General features: G+C 40.6%; 1 protein-coding gene across 7 annotated transcripts in view; it reads right to left on the reverse strand.

The window, feature by feature from the left end:
• The window catches only part of LOC147029437 (diacylglycerol kinase beta-like), a 351,555-nt gene that overhangs the window by 53,949 nt on the left and 278,342 nt on the right, over nt 1–19,264 (reverse strand). For 6 of the 7 annotated variants that reach the window (XM_085872493.1, XM_085872491.1, XM_085872492.1 and 3 more), the window contains 7 exons: nt 17,636–17,746; nt 15,004–15,027; nt 7,006–7,079; nt 6,732–6,806; nt 6,323–6,408; nt 3,602–3,691; nt 2,752–2,912 (listed from right to left, as the gene is read on the reverse strand). In XM_085872493.1, the coding sequence (XP_085728619.1) occupies nt 2,752–2,912; nt 3,602–3,691; nt 6,323–6,408; nt 6,732–6,806; nt 7,006–7,079; nt 15,004–15,027; nt 17,636–17,746 (621 nt within the window). The remainder of the gene's footprint in view (nt 1–2,751; nt 2,913–3,601; nt 3,692–6,322; nt 6,409–6,731; nt 6,807–7,005; nt 7,080–15,003; nt 15,028–17,635; nt 17,747–19,264) is intronic. The other variant, XM_085872490.1, reaches the window with a different exon arrangement.

Consider the following 19,264-nt stretch of genomic DNA (forward strand, 5'->3'; position numbering starts at 1 on the left):
TCTCTGTTCTATTTACCCTCTCATTTGCTCAAGGCCATCTGCGATCTGCTTGGAAATCAGCAAACATTACTGCCCTGCATAAAAAAGGTGCAAAAACAGATCCCTGCAACTACAGACCAATCCGCCTTCTCCCAATCATCAGCAAGGTTATGGAATCCATCATCACTTCAGACAAAAAATCTTTCCTCTTCTCCAATGGCTTGATTTCCGATCATCAATTTGGTTTCAGACCAGGTCACTCTACACTGGATATGCTGCTTCTGGTCTCCCAACAATGGATGGAGGTCCTCAATGCCGGAAATGAAAGAGCCATATCCTTAGACATATTGCGTGCTTTTGACATAGTCTGGCACCTGCACAGCTCACCAAACTCTCTTCCTTTGGTATCCAAGGCCATCTCCACTCATGGCTCGCAGACTTCCTCTCCTGTCGCAGTCACCGTGTGGCCCTAAATGGAGTCGTTTCATCCCCACTTCCTATCCAAGCTGGAGTTCCTCAAGGCAGAATTCTGGGCCCTGTTATTTTCCTAGTTTTCATCAATGATCTCTCCGACTCTGGAAAATCCTCTTTATCTCTTTGCTGATGACTCCACACTCAGTGTGACCACTCCTAATTTTCATAAATGCCAAGGTGAGCCAATGAAAAAAGCCAAGAATTCACAAGGTTTCAGAAAAGCGATGATCATAGAAAACCTATATGCCAAGACAACCTATAGAAAACCAAGATGCCAAGGTGAACAACGAATAGCCAAGATCTTGTGAAAAAAGCCAAGGAGTGGTCACACTGTCCACACTCTGCCGTACCATCTGTCATCCCTCAGACCGGCAAGCAGCAGCTTCTTTGCTCACTGCAGATCTGGGTAAAATCACAAACTGGTCCAACACGTGGAACATGTCTTTGAATCCGGACAAATCTCACACTCTCACTTTGTCTCTCCGAAAGGACTGTTTGGAACTCCCCCCCCCCCATCCACTTTCTCAACAATCCTCTGGAAGAAGTCCTTTCTATCAAGCTTCTGGGTCTCACTATCTGCTATGACCTTTCCTGGGAAAGCCACATTTCCAACCTGGCCTCCAAAGCCAGACGCCGTCTGGGAATCCTCCGTTGTGCAAAGTCCTTCCTCGGCCAACCTGAGCTCCTGATCACATGCAAAGCTTTCGTCTACAGCCTGATGGATTACTGCTCTCCCCTCTGGGCTGGTGCTCCTGCCTCCCACCTTTCTCGGCTTCACGCTGTAGAAACCAAGGCATTTTGGATCATTGGCAACTCCCGCGATGAGACTGAGTCTATGGGCCTCTCACTCTCTCACCACAGGCAGGTCGTGGTCTTTCTGTCTTCCACCATCTCCTCTCTGGTCTCGCCCCCCCCCACTCTGTCTGTGATTTGTCCCCACCATATTTCCACAGGGCGCTCAAGGTCCGCCAACAACCCCTTTCTGGTAAAACTACCAAAATCATGAATCACTGCTCCTCTTTCATTCCTCCTTTGTCCCAACTTTGGAATAAATGACCACACTCTGTTCAATCCCATTCTTCCCTCCAGGCCTTCAAAACAGTTGTTCACCACCACCTCTTATCATCCCCCATCCAAATCCTCGATCTTTTCTACCCCCGTTAATCCACCCCAAACCCACCTCCTTCACATTCTCTGCTTTCCTTCCTGAAAGTCCCTGTAATATCCATCATGTATACCCTGTGTTCCCCACCTCATCTCTCTCCCTTCCACAGATCTCCTAATGTCTCTGTTCCCCACTGTTTTGTCCTTCCCACTCCCACCCCTGTTGTCTCATTCCCCCCCCCCCCTTGATGTGCGTTGTGTGTTAGCTCTCATACGAGCCTCGACAAGGTGTACAAAAAAAAATTCTCCAGAAATCGTAATATTTATTAAACTGTTGAATAACTTAATAATTTGAAGTGTCAGCATTACTTTTCATAAATCCCTTTCATGTTGCATTTCTAAACCAATCGCTTTACATTTAGATATTCAAGGTTTTTTCACAACCTTCATGTAAACCAAGTTTCTGTCTAGCATATTATGCCATTACATCAGAAACAGCAGTCTTAGAATGGCATTCTATTTTATTTTAAAAACTTCTGAAAATAGACATTGTCATGCCATGTGTTGATCTATCAAATGGAACTTTCTTCTTAAGTTCCTGAATTGATAGTCAAATTTTTTTTAATGTTTGAAAGAAAATTACTGGAAAAAACAGGCCATTTGGCAGATCATAGTTGCACCATATAAAAACCTGAGCACACCCAAATATCTGCAGATGGTGCTTATTATACAGGCAAGTAGAAGAAAGAAATATGGCCAGGGAGTGGCAGAGAATGGCCTACTTTTTTCAAAATATACTACAGCATATTTGATGTCCAGGAGCAAAAGCCTGCAGATGTGGAAACTAACTTTCGGTCCATTCCAAATGATGACATGCTTTTTAATAAATTCCAAACCTATGAAGTGAAGTTCCCTTATAAGTAAAAGGTTTGGTGAAGAAATCCACCAATTAATCAATTCATATTGCCCAAAACATTTCAAGCACATGGTGCAGTTTGTGCTGCAATGATTAAAGAGTGCAAGTATGGCAAATGTATAAAACTCCATTATCTTGGCCATCCAAAAGCCGCCATCTTGGATACAAAAACATCTGACATTATGGAGATGCAAGTCCGAATGAGTTGGTCAATTGTTGTGTGTCCATAAATCCAGTACTTACAAGTACAATGGTATTGTGCGATTCATTTGTCTTACCACGCCAATGGAGAAGTAGTTGTTGATAATAGAATATGGAACGGGGTCTCCTTTGTCATCTGGGTTGTTTGGAATAACCTCAATACTCCAGCGATCGAGCTTAATCATGACACTGTTTTCGATGTCCTTAAGAACTTTGGTTAATTTCTCTCCTTCATAACCTGCACCCAAGCACCAGCTGCAATCAAAAACAACATGCAGACTGTACTTGGCCAAAAATATTCTGGGCTGCACTTGAGCAAAATATTCTCAACATCTATATATTATGTAAGAGCGAGTTATGAAGATATGAAGCCTTTTCTTTGATTTCTATATAATTACATAGCCCTGGGCCAATTGCCAAAAAACTTGCTGTACCACATTATTGTAAGGTCACAATAAAAAATTGCAAGATCAACGATCCAGTTTAATAGAAAAATTACAATTCTTCAAATCGATGTTAAAACAAAAAACAATGTTGCTCTGGCTGATTGAGCATGTCCTCAGCGGGGAGAGTGCCAGACCTTGGCTTATGCCTTGGCCCTTCCATTTTGCATTCAAAGGTGAATTTTTTGTGAGGAATCAAACCAATTGCTTTTAAGGATTTATATTCTGAATGCAGAATGGAAATTAATATACAATGGACCCACAGTTGCCATAGGACTACTCTGAATGCAAGTAGTTATCACACAATCCTGTATGACCTCAATCAAGGAAATAAGTCATTTGGCCAATCACTGCCATGGTACATACCCAGGTTAATTTTGCCACAGCTTTAAACAAATATAAATCTTGTTGATGCTTTGGTAAAGCCTAAATAACCCGATCTTGATTGGGTGACCCAACTTTTCTTAAGATAACATAATCTTACCCCCTCCCCACTGCAGACAGCGTGCAAGGTCGTTTCCAGTCCCAAGTGGAAGAATTGCTAGAGGAGGCTGCCTGGATAGGCAAGCCTTATCTGTGTGAGACATGTTTGATAAGTATGACAACTTCCCTAACTTATTTTAAGTTATCAGATGGATTTGTCAATGAATCGTAACATGATAATAAAAATTAATGTAAGTAACAGCTATTCCATATGCAGCACTTTAGAATCATAAAGGTACAGACAACATAATATATTAGTTTTTTTGAAAATATTTTTCAAAACACCTTCCTGGTTTTCCTACAATGTGGTTTACCCTCTCAGTGAACAGCTTGTTTTCTCCATCTTGAAGGCAAACCAAACTGATGGGAAATGAAAATCCCTCTGCATAGCCGGTAAGTGGTGTGTATCAGTCCTTTAATAAGCCGAAGCCCAAAATAAAGACCATCTTGAGTCAAAACTCTTCAAGTCTTTCACTCACCTCCAAAGCTTGGTGGTAGTTGACCAAGTTTGAGTCTAGTATACAGTACATTCCCCTTCTTTACCTTCACTCCGAAAAGACAAGGCTATATTGGACTCTGCTCAGGATGAAAAAGCTGAATATCTTCACGCTGTCTTTATGAAAAAGGCCAGAGTCCCCAAACCTACCCTTACCTTACCAACCTATTTCCCCCATAAGTAAATGTTGGCTGCAGCATGTGGAATTGTCTCTCACTAAGGTTAATCTTGGCAATACTTCAGCCTGGATCTGTGATGTCATGGGGTCATTTACTGTACTGTTATGATTTCTGCACCTCATAGCAAATTGTATAATCTGCACTTCATTATTGATGACTGACGAGTCTTTACTCCCATGTTTCGAAGACATGAATCAACTCGTATTATCATCCAGTGTCCTTGACACAGACTTTGGGTGTACAAACTGACAGTTTGATACCATGTACATAACCTGACAATTAAAGAGGGGACACACCAAACTGTTCAGCGACATCGATGTGTAGTCACAATTTCCAGCATTTTAACATCTCTGACTCTCTGCAACTGATTCAAGAATAGTCAGCAAACCCTTGATATTTTCAGGTGACAACAGATGTCAAACAGAAGCAAAATACTAAGTCATTGTGAAATGAGGTGAATGTTTCAGTCCAAAGCAAAGTTGAAGGTACATAACTTGGGGAGAATGAAGCAAGTGCAAAATGCAAACAAACATCATCCAAATCTGACTGAAGAGGTAGTCAATTGCATCTGTTAACATTCAGTTCATAACTTTTGAAATGCACAGTGAAAAATTTTCAACTACTTCACTTGTTATCCCAAAGCTAATGTTGCCTTACTCTAATAATCTCAACACACACACACACACACACACACACACACACACACACACACACACACACACACACACACACACACACACACACACACACACACACACACACACACACACACACACACACACACACACACTCCCCCCCTCTCTCTTAATGCTTCGCCTCGCCTTCGCCAGGGCCAAAGTGGAAGCCAGACGATGGGTGAGAGAGTGTGGGCCAAATAGTCGGGGTGAACACAGAACATCAGCAGCAGAACCAACCCAGACAAAACAAGTTGTTCAAAAAGAGCTAAAGCTTCAGAGACAGATGGAGCACTTCCTATTGGGGCAGGGGACACTGCTCCCGTGCTCTGCTGCGAGTCGCCATCTCTCGAGGCTAACCAATCAAGGGCTACAAGAGTCTACAACCACAGGGGGCCCACTAATCGTGGCCCCAAGAGTTCTACCAATCAATGTCCTGTAGGCCTCATTATTCTCCACCCTAAGGCCCCACAGAAGTCTCCACCTTGCTATACTCATCAACCTCAATCTGAGGCCCTCAGGAATCAGCACCTGGAGGACTCCACAAGTGCATTCAAGAATCCCAGCCTTGGCAAAGAACCAATGACCACCTTCTGCACACTGGTAAAATGATAAGGAGATAAATCCTAATCCACAGCCACCCAATTCCACAGATAAATTGCTAGAACTCTGGGTGGGGCCGAGTAATGTGGAGGATAAATCCTCCACACTGCTCAGCCCCACCCAGTTCCACAGAGAACAAATAGACTGGGCACTTTTACCTTGCTCTCTCAAAATCAGAAAATGTCTATCCCTTTGTGGTCAATATTTAAAGCTTTCTTAACCTAACACATTATAATGCAGGAAAGAGGTTCTAAAGCTACATGAATGGAGAGATTGTCTCCAGCTTTAATCTAACCACTGCCCCATTTTCCATAAACCTAACAGTATTGTTTATTAAAATGAGACTAATGAACATGCATATGGAACAATACTGCCACAATACTGGAATAACATTTGTGACTGCAACAAAGACCAGGAAGGAAAGTGAAAGTGAGCACAAATGAGATGAAAAGCAGCAATTTAAACCTATCCGTTTCTCCCGTGATCCCTCATTAAATTGCAAATACAATACAAAAAACAATTATCAATCGAAATGCTCATAATGATTTTAAAAGTGCAATTCTAAATTCTTATGATGATGAAATTATTACAGAAGGCTATTTGATTTCCCTGACAAGGTTAAAGTTATCATAGTATGTAAATAGTTCTATCAGTTTCAACATGCACCTTCAGGAATTGACTCAACATGAAGCCAAGGCAGTGATTATTATCACAGGAAGAGCACTGTGATTTTTGTGGCATTATATCATTAAAATATCTGTAATCAGTACCTATGCAATCGAGAATCCAGCCCACAGTACCATCTCCCCCACAAGCCAACACCCGGCAGTTGGGTACGTCACGGAAGAAATTTAAGCTGCAGAGAGGAAGGAATAACATAAAGAAAACACATGTGTGCTGAGCTGAGTAAGGAAATGCATTTATTTCTGGCATTTGGTATTTTTTCTTTTTCAAAACTACACAAGCACATCAATGTTCAAACATCTGTTTTCACTTCAGTGAAGGAATAAAGCGAATAATTTTTTTTTTTCAAATGACTGCTTCCAAAGTATTGCTGCTGTATTTATGTAAGAAAAATAAAAAAGCTAAAATATTTTGATTGTGCATAAAATGGTGCAAGCAGTAAATGAGATGGAGAGGGAACTAAAAGGAATAAGAAGAGGGGAACATGAGGCGTACCCTGGCATGGGACCTCCTTTTGAAAGATTGTAGACCTGGCGTGGATTCAGTAGGTATTGAAACTTCCGAAAGATTCTGAAAAGAATAATCATTCTGGATTCAAGAGCACTGATACCTTTTGAACAAACTCGGGATACTTTGTGAATTGCATTTAATCACCAATATATATATATTTTTAAAACAGGAAGGTACAGCCAAGGTGACAGTGCAAATGTGTGTGACTTGAAGTCAGGAACAAAAATAAAAGATAGGTTACAAAAATTGATGTCTGTACCTTTCACCTTGCTTCCCTCCACTCTTTGGATTTACAAAAACTAGCAAGGGGTGCATTCCAGGCACAGGAGTTATCTTTAGGAAAGGGGAGGAAGGACAGAATAATTAGACAAGTAAAAAACAGGTTCTGTAAAATAAAATGTGTGGGATAAAAATAAGAGGTTTAAAAATGTGATGCACACCAAACAAGTATCTTCAAGTAACATCATCACAGTGGCCTAAAGTTGTATGTTACATTACTTTATTCAAACAATCTAAAATGTTTTTTTCCCAAAGTGAGACATTTCTCAATGTGCTTTCCGTCATGGTTTATTTATTAGTGCATTAGTGGATCACACTTCATTATTTTGAGAATTTTCCAGTTTTGTCTAAGTAGAAACATCTGCTCCCTACAGGAATGGCCAAGGAGGTAAGGAGTGGGGGGAGAGGGGTTGCCAATGCCTCAAGGACGTCGGATTTCCTCCAAATATTTTTCAGTACAGCGTCAAACAGCAGCAACGACTGTTTGAAAATGTTGGTAATCACATATTGGATGGAATTGACTGAATAGTTTTTGATTATAATAATTTTAACTTCTGGTATGTGTGCCCCATGAAACTCCATGATAAACTATTTACACGTTCTTAACACGGATTTCACCCAAGGTGGGAAAAAAACCCTTGATGAGGGGTGTCGGGGGGGGGCAGATGTGGTTGCTACAATCTCAGTCATGTGACCTTTAATCCCCATTGCAATGTTGGTCAAGACTGGAAAATAACAACTGAATGTATCACAATTGATTCTTCACCATTGAGAGATGCAGCTAAAAACGATATCTCAAAAAGTTGTGGATGGATTGTGACAAAACGTGGTGGATGAGTTGGGTCGGTGACAACAACAAGCGGATTATATTTTAGCTCAGGTCCAGATGCAGATCCGGCCTATCAGTGGGATGCAAAACATAAACTATTCAGTATGGTTTGGGTATGAGCTCCACCGAGTGCCATTTTAGTTGTCATTGCGATACACAGAATAAAAACAATTCTATACTCTTCACCAGGTTTTGACTTTCCTATTCTGATTAAGATAAAGTTTACCCAGGCAAATAATGGGTATCTCAGCTAGTGTGTATCTACATATATATACATTAAAATATATATATATATACATTATACATATACATATACATATACATATACATACAAACACACATTGCCTGGACAAAGTGTACACCCCCTTTCAAAATTTTCACCTTTTGTTGCCTTATAGCCTGGATTTAAATTGCATTAAATCAGACTTTTCCGACTTTATTTACACATCGTAATCCACAACTTCCAAGTGAAAAACAAATTCTATAAGTTTCAGAAAATTAAAAATACAAAACTACAATGTCTTGGTTGGATAAGTGTCCACTCCCATTTAATAGCAATTGTAAATTAGCTCAGGTGTAACCAATCACCTTCAAAATCACACACCAAGTCACTTGGCATCCACCTGTTCTGTTCACCAATTGTAGTGATTCTGATTATTTCAGAATAAAATCGGCTGTTCCTGTAGGTTTCTTCTGCTAGGTCGTGCATTTCACAGCAAAGACTCAACCATGAACACCAGGGAGCTTTCAAAGTACCTCTGGGATAAAGTTGTGGAAAGGCACAGATCAGGGGATGGGTATAAAAATATTTCAAAGGCCTTGAATCAAGCATAGTCAAGACAATCATTAATAAGTGGACGGTGGATGGTATCAGCAAGACCTTGCCGAGATCAGGCTGTCCATCCAAACTGGATGACCAAGCAAGGAGGAGACTGATCACAGAGGCCACCAAGAGGCCAAATGCAACTTTGAAAGACCTACATGCCTTTTTGGCAAAGAATGGTTACTATGTGCATGGGACAACAATGCTCCAAGCACTCCACAAGTCTGGCCCACATAGTAGGGTGGCAAGAAGGAAGCCATGACTCAAAAAAGCCCACCTTGAGTCTCGTCTGAGATGTGCAAAAAAAACCAATCTGGAGATTGTGAAGTCATATGGCAAAAAGTTTTGTGGCCTGACGAAACCAAGATGGAACTTTTTGGCTTAAATACAAAACGTTGAGTTTGGCACAAACCCAACACAGCACGTCACCCAAAGAACACTATCCCTACTGTGAAGCATGGTGGAGGCAGCATTATGTTATGGAGATGTTTCTCATCAGCAGGGACTGGGGCACTTGTCAGTCTCGAATGGAAAATGGATGGAGCAAAATACAAAAAAAAATCCCAGAGGAAACTTGCTGGCCTCCGTAAGAAAGCTGAAATTGGGACAGAAGTTCACCTTTCAGCATGACAACAACCTGAAGCATACAGCCAAAGCTACACTGGAGTGGCTAAGGAACAAAAAGATAAATGTCCTTGAGTGGCCTAGTCAGAGCTCTGATCTAAATCCAATCGAAACTCTGTGCCATGACTTGAAGATTGCGGTCCATCATCGCTCCCCACACAACTTGACTGAGATTTAATAATTTTGCACAGAGGAATGGGCAAATATTTCCCAATCAAGGTGTGCAAAGTTGGGAGAGGCCTATCCCAAAAGACTCACAGCTGTGATTGCTGTCAAAGGTGCTTCCACCAAATATGAACTCAGGGTACCAAATATTCACTCACACCCTTATCCAACCAAGATATTCTAGTTTTGTATTTTTAATTAATTTTCTGAAATTTGAAGAATTTTTTTCACTTTGAAATTGTGTGTTATGATGTGTAAGTAAAAGGTGGAAAAAGTCTGATTTAATGTAATTTTATTCCAGGCCGTAAGGCAACAAAAGGTGAAAATTTTGAATGGAGGTGAAGACATTCTTTAGGCACTGTATATTACTCCCCTTGCTTTTCCAGCCAAAGAAAGCTGCATAAATCAATAAATCAACCATGAAAACCTACACAAGGTGAACCATTTACTATTTAAAACCCAACATGGGTTTCTCTGCAGCTGCAGACATTCAAAAGTAGCACATACATGAGATTCCCAATGCCACATGCCCCCCTTAGCCACCAGATCAGTTTCATCACTTGTTGGTGAGTCATCCGTGATGGCATAGACAGAAATGTGCACCACTGAGGCTCCCAAGCATGTACCATGTCCATGTGAAATGCCAATAGCAGTTGACATACAAATAAGAAGACCCTGCAATCACATCTCTCACATGTAATTGGAGGGAATAACCAATCAGCTCTCACCTAATCAATTACCACCCCCCCCCCCCAAGGTGGCTCGGATTTATTTCCATAAATTAACCCACATGCTCTTTCAGGCAAAGAAAGCTGCATAAAGCAACCAGGAGAAGCTGCACAAGGTAAGCCCCTTGCTGTTTCAAACCCCACCCTGGTTCCTCTACAGCTGCAAAACATTCACAAGTAGCACACACATGAAAATTTCAATGCTATATGCCCATTCAGCCACCAGACCAATTTCATCACTTTTTGGCAAGTCGTCAGCGAAAGCATAGACAGAAACATGACGATCCCAACCATGTATCCTGTGCAATGCCAATAGCAGTTAACATACGGGTAACAAGGCTCAATCATATTTCACCATAATTGGAGAGAATAACCAATCAGCCTTCATCTATTAAATTACTCCAGGTGCCTAGGATTTGCATAAATTAACCCTCATGTTCTTTCAGCCAAATTATAGCAAAGCGTTCTCCCAACCCCACCGTTTCTTCAGCATCCCTCACTTCATGTCCCCCCCCCACCCCTCTCTGCATCCCCCTCCCAGCTTCCATGGGCCCCACCTCCTCCCAGCTACCCCCACCCCTGCCCCCTCTCCTAGCTCCACTACCCCTTTTCCACATTTCTGCACCCTATCAATAGTGTCTCTTCCTATGTCCCTCACAGTGTAGACCTTAAATATCATAGGCCTCCAGTCCAGCTTGGCAGATCTCTAAATCCAGGGAGCTACTGTTAAACTTGGCATCATCAATTTAACAGAAGTCAGGATGTTCCTGACTCTGTGGTGTCTCTTCCTGGTTATTGTCTCCTCCAGTATGATAGGCTTGAACCCCATCCTGGTGGTGGAGTTGCACTTTACATCAAGAACTCCATTTTTCACCGTCAGTGTACTGCTCTTACACCTCCCAATGCACAGGAGTACCTTTGCTTATGGTTTTCACTGCTCTCCCACCTCTTCTTTGCCCATGTGTTGTACCATCCTCCTAACATTGACGACTCCATTTACATCTCTCAGCCAACATGGACCAACTTTTAACCACTCATCCCGACTCTCCTTATATGTGGTGATTTAATTGCGCAACTTTGGAAATGATGTAATCAACCTCAGAATTCTCGGTGCGCATGCACAGACACCGCCAAGACACAGTGTACACAGTACACCAAGACACAGTGTGTACACAGTGTTCAGGGCAGCATCGTGTGTGCGAGACAAGTATTTTTTTTTTTCAACTAAACTGGCTCACAAAGTTTCTAAAATAAGTTGAAAACATTTGGAAAAGTACCTGAGAGAAAGGGTTGCGCCTTTGTACAAGGAAAGACTCGGAGAGCTTTCGCAGATCATCGATCGGTCATCTTCCCATAATGCAAAATCCAGACCATGTGAGTCGGTGCAAGACCCGAGTGTACGGGCATGTGTGACACAAACCCCCGACGGATCACAACCATTGAATGGAGTTTGAACCTTGTGGGAGTGCTTCCCGTAAACATGGCAGGCTTGGTGATATATTTAATGGACGTCTGTATTTGGAAAGATGATGCTGTGCATCATTACCATGTAATGGAAACCAACGCTTCGGCAAAGGACATCTTCGCGACATGAAAATACATAAAACTTGTGCCAGCAATATTTACATGGGAACTGGATGTATTGGGTAGACTTCCACGAGGAAGACCATATCTGGTTTTGGTGCTTATGAACACCAATGGGAAGGACATATCTTGTGACAAAGTGGGGCTTGTGACACAGTGACAAAGATCAGTATATTTTGAATGACGGTATAAAACGGTGGAGGAATTGAAAGCTGCTGTTGCAGCTACAATGGCACATATCACACACAACATGCTACCTGCATTGTTAAAATGCTTTACATGTCTGTTCCTGATAGTTTTTTTTTATGCCTACGCTACTGGAGGTCTTAAGTTTTCGGGTTGTCCATCTGTCTATCCATCCATGCATCTGTGATCAATTTTTGTTGCCGCGATAACTTGAATGCTTGATGTTGGCTTAATGGCTAGAGTGGTGGGCTTGAGATCCTCAAGTCCTGAGTTCAAATCCTGCTTTGATGTTGAATTAATACCTGGTGGGGTTGACTCAGCCCATCATCCTTCTGAGGTCAGCAAAATGAGTGCCAGTAAGCTAGTATCCTGTGTCAGAGTGGCGACCTGTTCAGGATTGTGCCCAATAGGCAAGGAGACTGCTTCAGCAGCACCAACGCTCTGCACAGAGTATGGTCCCAATGGATGGATGGATGGATAACTTGTGAACCACTTGAAGGGACTATTTTTTTTTTACCAAACTTGGTAAAAAGGTGTATTTTGATGCAAAGATGAACTGATAAGATTTTGCGTTGAAAGGGTCAAAGGTCATGTGACCTTTTCCTGAAAGTAGTAGATTTGTGGCCACGATAACTTGTGAACCACGAAAGGAATTTTGACGAAACTCGCTACAGTTATCTTCTATGGTGCAGAAAAGAACTGATATGATTTTGGGGTAAAGGTCAAAGGCCCTTCAATTGAAATCTGTTACTGCAGTAACTTATGAACTATTCAAGATATTTCAACCACACTTGACACACGTATGGAAAGTCATACAAAGATGAGCTGATTCAACTTTAGATTGAACAGGTTAAAGGTCAAAGGTCATGTACCCTTTTAAAATCATTTTGCAGTCCATAACTCAAGTTAGACGCATCTGATGTCTCTATTCTTCTTATCCATCCTGTCCTGTTGTCTGTCTGTCTGTCTGTCTCTCTCTCTCTCTCTCTCTCTCTCTCTCTCTCTCTCTCTCTCTCTCTCTCTCTCTCTCTCTCTTTCTCTCTCTCTCTCTCTCTCTCTCTCTCTCTCTCTCTCTCTCTCTCTCTCTCTCTCTCTCTCTCTCTCTCTCTCTCTCTCTCTCTCTCTCTCTCTCTCTCTCTCTCTCTCTCTCTCTCTCTCTCTCTCTCTCTCTCTCTCTCTCTCTCTCTCTCTCTCTCTCTCTCTCTCTCTCTCTCTCTCTCTCTCTCTCTCTCTCTCTCTCTCTCTCTCTCTCTCTCTCTCTCTCTCTCTCTCTCTCTCTCTCTCTCTCTCTCTCTCTCTCTCTCTCTCTCTCTCTCTCTCTCTCTCTCTCTCTCTCTCTCTCTCTCTCTCTCTCTCTCTCTCTCATTCTCTCTCTCTCTCTCTCTCTCTCTCTCCCTCTCTCCCTCTCTCTCTCTCTCTCTCTCTCTTTCTCATCGAGATCAAATGAAACAGTGTGTTGACATCCAACGTGGGCAGAGGCATATCCATTGATGCGTTTGCATCAAATTGTATTTTCTAGTTCCTTCTGTGTTTGTGTTCTCGAGTATATATGTTGATCCAGATTGCATAAATGTTACAGGTTCTATAATGTTCTATTCCTTTTATTGCAATTTAAGCTTATTCCTTCATTGATGATGATGAGCAATGTACTCTAACAGCTTGGTCATTAATATCGCCCCCTCAACTTGTCTTCTCTTCCATTATCTCTCTCCCTCCCTATCTATCTATCATTCAGACTTCCTAAACACCATTTATAACTACCCATCCACTTCCATTCAGCAACCCCCTCCCAAGCCCCACCCCCTACACACACACACACACACACACACACACACACACACACACACACACACACACACACACACACACACACACACACACACACACACACACACACACACACACACACACACACACACACACACACACACACACACACACACACACCCTACTTATTTGCAGGTTACCATCTCTCTTTCTATTCCTCTCACACCTGCTCTCCTTTTTATTTTCCTTTCCTTTTTCACTATTCATTCACCTGCATGCTTATGTCTGCATATTTTCTCACATGTTACCCTCATCATCCTTCACCTTGTTGTTTTTGAGCTTACATTATGTAAATAAAAATAAAAAGATTCAATATTACAATTTCACAACTTATATTTTTGACTAGTGGTGCAAAACATTGCCCAAACAAGTAAATACATAGGATTATTCTCGTGAAATATCACAAATGACATCACATATATATGTGAAAGAAAATTGCTGAAAGTATCTCCTGTAATTCCATGATGGATCGATATACGGTCATGGACTCATGCCACAATTGAGAGTTCAGATGACATATTGAGGCATTTGATGCCTTTCATCATTCGCAGCATTATCAACATGTTCAGCATTATAGGAGGATGAATCGCTCCACACATGACATCACAAAGGTGCTCTCTTGAAAACAGCTCGCATAAGTACCATAATTTTGGAAAAATATACTCACTCGAATAACTCCGTACTATTGAGGGTATTTCATCACAATAAATACACAACACAGACACTAATTCCAAATAACGAGTCAAATAATGGATAGCAAAGCATGCAAGCGTGGAAGTGAACAGATAAGAATACAATGTATCTTCATTATTGGTAATTTGTCTTCCGTTACACAAGGTGGCATGCTAAATGACAAATTTATAGCAGATCACTTTGATGGGGAAGAAAATAATAGAACTGTACAAACCATCTGGCTTCACTGTTCATGGTAATTAGCAATGGCCTGTATCTATTTTCCGCAATTGTCAAATTTAGAGTAAATATATCAAACTTGTTTATGTCTTAAGTCTGTCCACAGTTTGAATATGCTTTTCTGTGTACACATTACATCTCATGCATGAAGTAGGTGAAGTCACAGCAAGCAAGAATGTCACAGCAACTTTATCTTCGTAAGCCCACACTGAATGACATTGGCTCTTTTGAAATGGATGGATTAGTATCACATGGATTAGTAATCACACAGTGAGCGAAATATAAAATAGTGTGAAATACCTTAAAATCGCTCACTGGCAAAGGCTATGAGGAAAAAGAAAAAGAAGATCGTTTTCTGTTCAGAATGTGACTATCCATTTATTCAATAATTAGACATTATAAAGGCAATGAATGCATTTTTGGTTCAGTAAAGATGAATTTATAACATGAAAGAGGAATAACAAATTTGCAGCAATTAATATACATATTACAAATATTGGGCTTACAGGATGGAACACTCACCTTTAAGCTGTCCAGCCTGGGTTTGAATCCCAAACCCAGCTATAAACTGTCATCCCAATGTTTCACGTGCCGGGTGATGCAACAATGTGTGTGCCGTCCCTCGGATACACGTGAAATGGGCATCCCATCTGTCAGTATTCGATGGTGGACATTAAAGAGCCCATGGTGTTCTTCGTGACGAGTAGGTGAGCTATCGCCGGGACCATGAACAAATTACAAATTCCTGCCCTAACCAGCAGAGGGCATTGCATCAGCAGCACAGCCACACGCTCATCCAATGATACTACCCCACAGCCTTATGCTACATACGAATGAATAAGAATTACAAATATTTAGTTCTCCAAATAAGTATTGTCCAAGAGGAGATCCAGGATCATTGGAAGGTGAGTGAGTTGGTGGGGAGGAGGATGGAAGAAGTGATGGAGGTGTGTCCCCCAATTCCATCAGTGTAGATGATGAACATCGGCATGAACGGTACAGTGGTAAAGCATAAACAATGGCTCTGGGATCTCTCCTTTCATCAATGAACTTTGGATGCTCTGATATTACTTTTTTTTTTACAGCATCAACAACTGTTGCCACATGAGAAAGTATTTTTACCCTGTAGATCCATGTCAAAAGTCAATGAATGATGCAAGTGCCAAAAAAAGCAAGTTTAAAAAAAGTGAGGAAAAGGATTTAATTGTAAGCTGTTTCGACAATAACTTATCGCAGACAGTGAGGCATCACTTTCAAATAGTGGACAGGTCAAAACGCACAAAGGCCGTTTTGGAATAGATTATCTCCAGTCGATCATTTTACTATTGTATTTTTACAACTCAAACCTTAATGAAACTATTGCAAAGAACATGTTTTATTTAGGAATATTAAAAAAAACTGTCACTATTTGAGCTTAAACTATGATGCAATTGGAAAAGAAAGGGACAAGTAATGCACAAAAGCAGGTCCTCCAATAGTTTGAGGACCTCAACTTGAAAAGAACTACTGCGTCAAAGTCAAATCTTTTGAGCCAATGAAAACATGACGATTCAACAAACAAAAGAGTAACAAACAAACATACAAACTAAATTATTTATAAGATGTCAACGTTTTCAATGCACAACAAGTGCCAGAACCCCGACGCAGTTTTATCCCCTTTGCAGTGCCTTGTGGGGTGGGAGTGGGGGAGGGGTTGTACACATGACCTGACCCTGGGTACCCCACCACTTTTGCAAAATATGGTTGAGATTGGCCCAGCCGTTTTTTTCTGATTTTCAGAATGACACAAACATACATATAAAGAATTTCCTTGAGGGGGATGGTGGTGGTTTGTGGGGGGGAGGGGTCACTTAAAGCATTTCCTCGATTCTGATGTTCCTCCACCCAAAATTTGGGGCCTCCAGTTGATACAGTTTGGCCGTGAAAGAATAACATACAAACGCACTAACGCACAAACAAACACACAAACACTTCAAAATATTTATATAGAAGAATAATTGTGATTGTATTCGTACGACTCATACTTTAATGAAAAGTCTGAGTATTAAGTATACACATACTAAGAATTCCCTCCAAAAAGGTGCAATTCCTCAACGATAGTTTTGTTAACAAACGAATGCACGACTAAGCTGTTAGGGTTAGGGTTAGTTGACACACACACACACACACACGCCTGTCTTAAATTTCAAGGACATTTTTTCTCTTAAAAAGCGGAACTGGGCTTGAAATCCAAGAAATTTTGAATGCTCATCACAAAGCCATATTTTTGCCATCATTTTGCATGTATTGATGACACAGAGGCAGGCCATTACTGAAAAGGACGAAAAATGTCAAGAGCAATAAGACTGGAAACAATTTGGAATTCTTCCATGTGCTTTCAGCATACAGGGCATGGAATAACATGTTTGTGAGATAACATGGGAGCATTAATATGCACAAAGGCAAGAAACCAAGCCAGCCAGCATAATGTACCTTTCATAACAAAGTAGTCTATGATGAATCACATTGCCTGTGAAGATGTGTTATTGTAGTTTGTACTCTGCTCCTATTTGCATGGGATTCACATTCTGAATAAGCAGCTCAGATGGACTTGTGCTGCAATTTAATTGTCTTCGAACAAGACGTGTATGCTTGCAAAAACACATGGGTTACATTTACACACAAAGAGAATCAAACACAAAGGTGAGCAGAATGCCAAAAAGTATCCTCATACAAACAAAATATATCCTACAGATGACCAGTGTACATTGTACATTGTGCTCACTATTAAATGCTGTAATATCTTCATAATTTGATACTAATGAGTATTTAACTACAGTTTTATAATGTCATGATCGTGACTTCATTGGTGTGCATATCATTATTTAAGTGCTTTTGATCAATTGTCAAATATGTCAATGTGCTTTCAGCCCATACCAAATAATGACATTACCTGCAAGCCTCGGCCATCAACAGTGACTGAGTTGGCGCGCTGCATGCGCCGGGCATCATCGGTTGGTGCACAAATCTCTGCATCACCCCTTGGCACTGACATTTGCCTTTGCTGCACTCAGAAAGTTTCATAAAACATTATGGTAAACATTAAAACCAACCACAGGATCCACAGCAAGAACTGCCAATGTACTGACATGAACACACACACATATATATATATATATATATATATATATATATATATATATATATATATATATATATATATATATATATATATATATACATACACATATATACATATATATATATATATATATATATATATATATATATATATATATATATATATATATATATACAGGGGGCTGCAAAAGTAGGTATACAGTAATGAAAAATAAAACGTGCACACAAAACGTATTTTATTGATTATACAAGCATATCAATAATAACATACCAATAATAAACATATTAATAATAAACATATTAATAATAAACATATTAATAATAAACACATTAATAGTAAAAATATTAATAATAAACACATTAATAATAAACATATTAATAATAAACATATAAAAAATAAACATATTAATCCCTCAAATGTTTAAAGTGTTATCAAAGTAATCAAATCAAATCAAAAAAGTAATCAAAGTAATCCTAACTGTATACCTACTTTTGCAGCCCCCTGTATATCATATATATATGACCGTTTTTACAGCCATTTTTCCCTGCTGTGCAGCGGTTTGGCTTTTTCTTGAGGTAATGTTTTTATGGCCGGATGCCCTTCCTGACGCCAACCCTGATCGCCTCTTACAACACACAGGGATATGGTACACCTATTCTCACCGGGGCATACACCGGGACCAGTACACTGGCACTCATTTCGCCGATCTCGGAAGGATGACAGGCTGAGTCAACCCCCTGGTGTTAATTCAGCAGCCAACGGGGCTTGAACTCAGGACCCTGGGATCCCAAGCCGCCACCCTAACCACTAAGCCAACACCAGGCTTCCCCCTGTATATCATATGTAGATGTGTATGTATATATATATATATATATATATATATATATATATATATATATATATATATATATATATATATATATATTTTTTTTTTTTTTTTTTTTTTTTTACAGGCTAAACATGACAAAAGATCGGAAGATTGGTCCAGACAAATGTCCAGTCTACATCAGGATGCCCTGGAAAGGGCAATCATCACTAAGGTTTGAAGTACAAATCAAACATATTGTATCCAACACGTTTCTGGCTGTGCAATCCCGAGTAATCTTTACCACTCACCATTTGCTGACGTCAGTCAACAAGGATGTGCTAACCACCTCATAAACCAGCAATGTTATTCACGAGTTTAAGTGCTGATGTTAAGCTCGGTACGTGGGCCGCACAACACTAAGATTGGCTGATCGGATCAAACAACACGTCCCCCTGGCGATTCAAAGAAAGATTGTGAGGGTGAGAACACAACCAGTGCGAGAATGTAGAAATATCCAGCAACCACCGGCCACTGTACCTGCTTCATCTGCCATTGCACAGCACCTGGTTGCCAACCCTATCTGTGCAGACCAGTACAATGCAGATATGTTCAGGATATTGAACCGAGGTCGG

The sequence above is a fragment of the Eptatretus burgeri genome, chromosome 3 (genome assembly GCF_056783735.1).
Source record: "Eptatretus burgeri isolate ZD-2024b chromosome 3, Ebu_testis_v1, whole genome shotgun sequence".
NCBI lineage: Eukaryota > Metazoa > Chordata > Myxini > Myxiniformes > Myxinidae > Eptatretus > Eptatretus burgeri.